At 36.2% G+C, this 6,010-nt stretch overlaps 1 protein-coding gene across 1 annotated transcript; it reads left to right on the forward strand.

Annotated features, from left to right (window-relative positions):
* On the forward strand, positions 4,838-6,010 carry LOC107646306. Its single transcript, XM_016350501.1, has 2 exons — positions 4,838-5,053; positions 5,171-6,010. Exons 1-2 carry the CDS (start codon positions 4,838-4,840, stop codon positions 6,008-6,010), a joined length of 1,056 nt encoding a protein of 351 aa, XP_016205987.1.

Genomic DNA, 6,010 nt, shown 5'->3' on the forward strand with positions numbered 1-6,010 from the left:
AGAGAAAAAACAAAAGGAAAAAAACTGAAAAAAAAAAATAAAAGAGAGGAAGAGGAAGAAAAAAAATACTGACCATGGAGTGAAATTTTTTATACGACTATTATTTTAATATCTAAATTCTACCTTTTTATTCTCCGATCAAATTAGATGACAATAAGTATATTATTTTCAGACTTTTTAATAATAATTTTCTTTTCCTGCATCAAGAGTGTATTATTATACTCAAAGCACTAACTATTACCAATACAAAATAGTTTATTTTTTTATATCAAACATATTTTTAGTATGATCAAATTTTAACCTAAAAAAATTAATATGTTTTATATTTTTGGGATATTTTAAAGCGTTTCATATCGAGTATGATCAAATTCAACACATCAAGTTAATATATAGATCAATACAAAATTATTACAACTTGATACATAGAGTTATCCAAAAAAAATTGCTCCTTAAAGTGCCTCAAGAAGACCTACATTCCATACATACAAAGACTAATGACTAATCAATAGCTTTCAATTGCATTATGAATGCAATTGATTGAAGAGGAAGTGGATGGAATGTTTTTTATTGATGGGTTGGGGAGCAAGTAAAATATTTCTTAAATAAGCATTTTCATTCTACAAATTTTGAAATTCATCTCTATATAATTTTTTAAATTTAGATAATTTGATATCTATATGTCGTACTCTTGAGGTCAATAAATTTTATAGTTTTTAAGATTCAAGAATTCCTTGTCAAAGAGATGTACAAAAAACTATGGAACATTTTTAGTCAATTCAAATTTAGATATTAGGTTATTTTTCTTATAGTTTGTTCTATAAATAAAAACTAAGAATAATTTTCTTTTTTCTTTATTTTAGCTTCTGACTTAAAAAATATAAAAATAAAAATAAATATCCATAATATTAAAAATTTAAACTTTATACAATTTTTATATAAAAATTATTGTTAACTTTACTATATATTCTTAAAATACATATTACCTAACGCTTATTATTTTTAATATGTCCCATGTTCGTGTAATCGTGTGTATCACAAAAAAAACGAAGAACAAAGATTGAGTTAAAAAATTTAGAGGCACCAATTTTCTTTTTAGTTATACGGTGGTGTCTAAAGTTTGCATCCACTAATTTATATTATGTAATTTTTTAAAGAAAGATCACAAGTCGGATAGTCCTATTTGCGTTTTTAAAAAATAAAAAAATTTTGACATTGGAGTTCAACCCTCCAATTTTTGTTTATGAAAATAAAAAAATTTAAAAATTAAAATTGGATCCAATTTGTAGCTTGTCTTTCCTTCTCAAACAAATAAGACAAGCTAACTCTAGTTTTAATAAAATTATCACACCAACTATAAACATGAATATTTACATTACTCTTCCAAAAGATACAAAGTCCTCCGAATAGCTCCCGTGATTCTACACAAAACATGTTATCAAAACATAACTTTCTCCTAATTTTATCACAACTTGATTTATTAGCTTTGGTCTCCATAAGGAACAAAATGGACGGCCTATGATATTTACAGATACTTTTCAATTCATGTATTGTCGAAGGGGCCGCCATTCCTCGACAGTTCCAGCTGACAACAATCATGGCTGATGGTGGGGCAAGTCAAGGCCCGCCTCCTCAGCCATGTCTGTTTCAGCATCATTTTTGTACTTCTTACTTGGTTGTTGCATACTAATTTCGTTAGATTCCTTCATTTCCTTTGCATAATCTCATTGATGCTCAAGTCGCTCTTCCTTTTGAGGTTCAGATGCATTCCTAGATTGTAAGCCAACTCCAAAGCCCACTTGAAATCATTCCTCTGCTGAGGCTTACCAATGCTATCCGCTTCCATTTCTTGCTGATCTTCTGCTAGTTCAACGAAATACCTCTCCCCATTTTTCATCCTCTGAATCATGGTTCTGGTACCTGCAGTGACAATTCTTTTCATTTTTGATTTTTTTCTGTAGCTCCACGGCTGATCTGCATTCTTACTTATACATTCTGTCTCCCTTACTGTTGGTTCCAGCATGTCGTTGTTACGTAGATTGTTTTGCTGAGTCCCCTTCTTGCCAAAAAGCATATTCAACTCTTCTCTGATTGTTAAACGCCTGTTATTATCATTGCCTCCTTCCTTTACCTACAGGTGTCGTGTCTCTTCCTCAATCACCATCAGCCCGGCTAGGTCGACCTCATTCTTTGTTGTTCTCATAAGAAAAGGTAGAGCCTCGATATTTTCATTGGCTTGTGCAAGGTCCAGATGCCCCGCATCATTTTTCCCGACTTCCGAATTCACTCCTCCTGCCCCTTGGAGCTTATCCTTGCCTTTCCTCATCTTGTTAATAAGGTTAGTTGGCATCTCACTCAATCCTGGATGTTTCTCTTCAGAAATAACACGCCTAGTTGACAAACTAACTGATTCATCATCGAGCTGCTCCCTTGAACCCTGGCTCTCTCTATGCACGATATTTTGTTGCTCCAGGTTGCACTAAAAAATTCTCTGAAACCCTCTTCCTGCTCTGTTACCCGTACAGCTTTCCAACATGTCACGCTCTCATCCTTACCGCCTATTAGTTCGGATCATACTCCTCTAGTTCTCAACGTTAATCCTAGAGGTAGAAGGAGTAAATATTTTAAATTTGAGGCATTTTGGGTGGACCATGCTGACTGTGACACTGTTATTAGGAGAGGATGGAGTAGTTCTGGCAACTCTGGGGCTGATCATTAGACTAATCTGAATTGAAGGACACAAAATTGTAAGAAGGAATTGGTCAAATGGAGTAGAGTCAGTTTTAAGAGGGCAGATGTTGAAATAGGAAATTTAAAGATTCGCCTCAAACAATTGCAGGAAGCTGATTATACAGAGACTCATCAAGAGGATATTAACAGACTTAAATTAGAAATCACCATATTATAGAGACAAGAGGAGAAATATTGGGGTCAGAGATCGAGGGTAAAGTGGTTGAAATTTGGGGACAAGAATACATCATTCTTTCATGCCTCTACCATCCAAAGAAGAGATAGAAATAGGATAGAGAGATTAAAGGACCTTACAGGAAATTGGGTATGTGGGGAAAGGGATATTCTCAACCTAGCAGCAGGTCACTTTCAGAATTTTTTTAAGGCATCAGAGCATTTAGATATGACTGCTTGCATTCGCCATATCCCTGTTAGAGTGACTAAGGATATGAATGAGGAGCTCATGGATGAGGTTACAAATCAGGAAATCAAATAGGCTACTTTCAGTCTGGAAAGTCTTAAGGCACCAGGACCAGACGGTTTAAATGGTCTCTTCTATCAAAAGTACTGGACAATTGTTGGTAAAGAGGTTTGTGATGTTGTTAAGAGTTTTTTTCACGATGGAAATTTACCAAGCAGTGTTGGGAAAACCTTTATAGTTTTGGTTCCTAAGACTAATCACCCAGAAACCCTTAATGAGCTTAGGCCGATTAGCTGCTGCAACTTTATTTATAAGATTATTTCTAGAGTGTTGGTTATTAGGTTTAGGAAAATAATTGATAAGATCATATCCCTCATCCAAAGTGCTTTTGTGGGAGGACGTCTGATTCAAGATAACTTGGTTATAGTGCAGAAAATGTTCCATGATTTGAATAGAAAAGGGAAGTATGCCACCAGGAACTTAGCCATTAAGATTGATATGAATAAAGCTTATGATAGGATGGAGTGGTCATTCTTAGAAGCAACTTTAAGGGCCTTTGGGTTTAACCCGCATTGGATAAAGATGTTGATGAAGTGTGTGAGCCAAGTAATTTATAAGATTAAGATTAATGGAATTTTGTCGACGACCATTGAGCCACAAAGGGGTCTTAGGCAGGGGGATCCCCTATCGTCGTACCTGTTTATCATAGCGACTGAGGTTCTCACCATTCTTATGGATAAGGGTAAAGAAGAGGGCAGAATTTTGGGAGTTAGAATCATCCTTACTGCACCAGCTATTTCACACATTTTTTTTGCTGATGACTGTATAATTTTCTCAAAAGATAGTGATGAGAAAATCTATCAGCTCATTACCATTTTGAACATGTACACTGAAGCCTCAGGGAAGAGAATCAACTTGGATAAATCTGGGATCACGTTTGGAAACCTGATTTCAATTAGAAATAGAGTTGAGATAGAAGAGATTTTGGGTTTGTCAGCTTGGGATAAACCAGGTAAGTATCTTGGGCTTCCGGCTCACTGGGGAAGATCAAAGAATAGTGCTCTCAGTTGGATTGAGGACAAAGTGGTGGATAAGCTAGGGAGTTGGAAGCAAAAACTCCTTAATCAATCTGGAAAAGAGGTCCTCATCAAATCAATAGTTCAAGCGTTAGCTTCCTATACTATGAATGTGGTTCTTTTTCCTAAAGATTTTTGTGAACGTGTTAGTAAGAAAATTGCCAAATTTTGGTGGGCGTCTTCAGGAAAGGAAAGAGGTATTCATTGGAAGAGTTGGGATAAGATATGTGCCAGTAAAAAGGATGGAGGTATTGGGTTCAAGGATTTATATAGTCAGAATATAGCACATTTGGCAAAACAAGCATGGAGAATTTCGGAAAATCCTAATACAATCTGGGTTCAGGTACTAAAAGCTATTTACTTTCCAAATAATGATTTTAAAGATGCTAAGGTAGGAAGGGCAGCGTCATGGATGTGGAAAAGTATTGTTCATGGCAGAGATTTTCTTCTGAGAAATGGAAGATGGTTGATAGGGAATAGAGAGCGAGTAAGAATTTTGGAAGATAAGTGGGTAATGAATATGGATAAGGAACTTGTCGATAGAAACCTTAATGTTAAGTTTGTGAAGGATATGATTCTTGAAGGAGAGGGGTGGAATATGAATAAGTAAAATATGCATTTTGATGAAGCTTCGGTTGATAAAATCATTAGAACCCCAGTAAGTATTTTTGGAATGGAGGATAGGTTCAGCTGGCCTTTCAGATCGGATGGCAATTACACTATCAAGACGGGATATCATATTGCTAGGAATGAAAGGAGCTTCGGTAATAATAACCCATCTACCAGTGAAGACCTAAAATACTTATGGCGGGAAATTTGGAAATTAAGAGTTCCTCAGAAAATCAGAACCTTTTTATGGCGGGCTTCACATAACATACTACCTGTTTTTGAAAATCTTTTTATTAAAAGAATAACTAACACCCCTATTTGTCCTATTTGTTTGCAGGAACCAGAGTCCACTGAGCATGCATTGCTGCTATGTCCCTGGACAAGGGCAGCTTGGTTTGGGGCTCAAATTCAATGCTGTCCTACGACCCTAACAGTTTCTTCTTTTGGGAAGTGGATGATGGATCTTCTAGGAAATATAAGGCTGAATGTAGGGGATAATTACGATCTTTACAGCAGTAAGCTTGGTTTTCTAGTTTGGGAGATCTGGAAAGCGAGAAATCTAGCAGTATATCAGAAGACCAATCCTAATCCTATAATGGTGATTCGCAAGGCTAAACTAATGGAATTGGAATTTATGGAAATGACAGAGGTACCAGCAAAGGTTTCAACTAATGTAACAACAACAGGCAGCAGGGTTACCTGGAGACCACCACTGGAAGGTTGGATTAAATGCAACGTTGATGCAGCATTTGTTGAAGCACAATCTTTGGGAGCTATGGCAGCGGTGTTCAGAGACCGCAACGGAACCCTTCTCTCAGGAATTAACTCCTCCATAGTCGCCACTTCGCCATTAGCTATGGAGGCATTAGCGGTTAAGGCAGCTTTAATTATTTCACAGAATTTTCAAATAGAGAAAGTTATCATAGAATCTGATAATCAGATACTCATCCAGGCACTAAAGTCACATGCATCAATTGCAGAAATTCAAGTTATACTACAGGACATATTACACTTAGCAAGAGGGATTCCAAGTTACGGTTTTACCTGGGTACCCAGAGAAGCAAACTCATTAGCCCATGAAGTGGCAAAACTCACAGGTCAGGGATCTCTCCACCAGAATTGGATCACATATAACCCATTGTCCATCAAGAACATTCTTCGAAAGGATAATTCTTGA

Source organism: Arachis ipaensis, chromosome B01 (assembly GCF_000816755.2).
Source record: "Arachis ipaensis cultivar K30076 chromosome B01, Araip1.1, whole genome shotgun sequence".
Classification (NCBI taxonomy): Eukaryota; Viridiplantae; Streptophyta; class Magnoliopsida; order Fabales; family Fabaceae; genus Arachis; species Arachis ipaensis.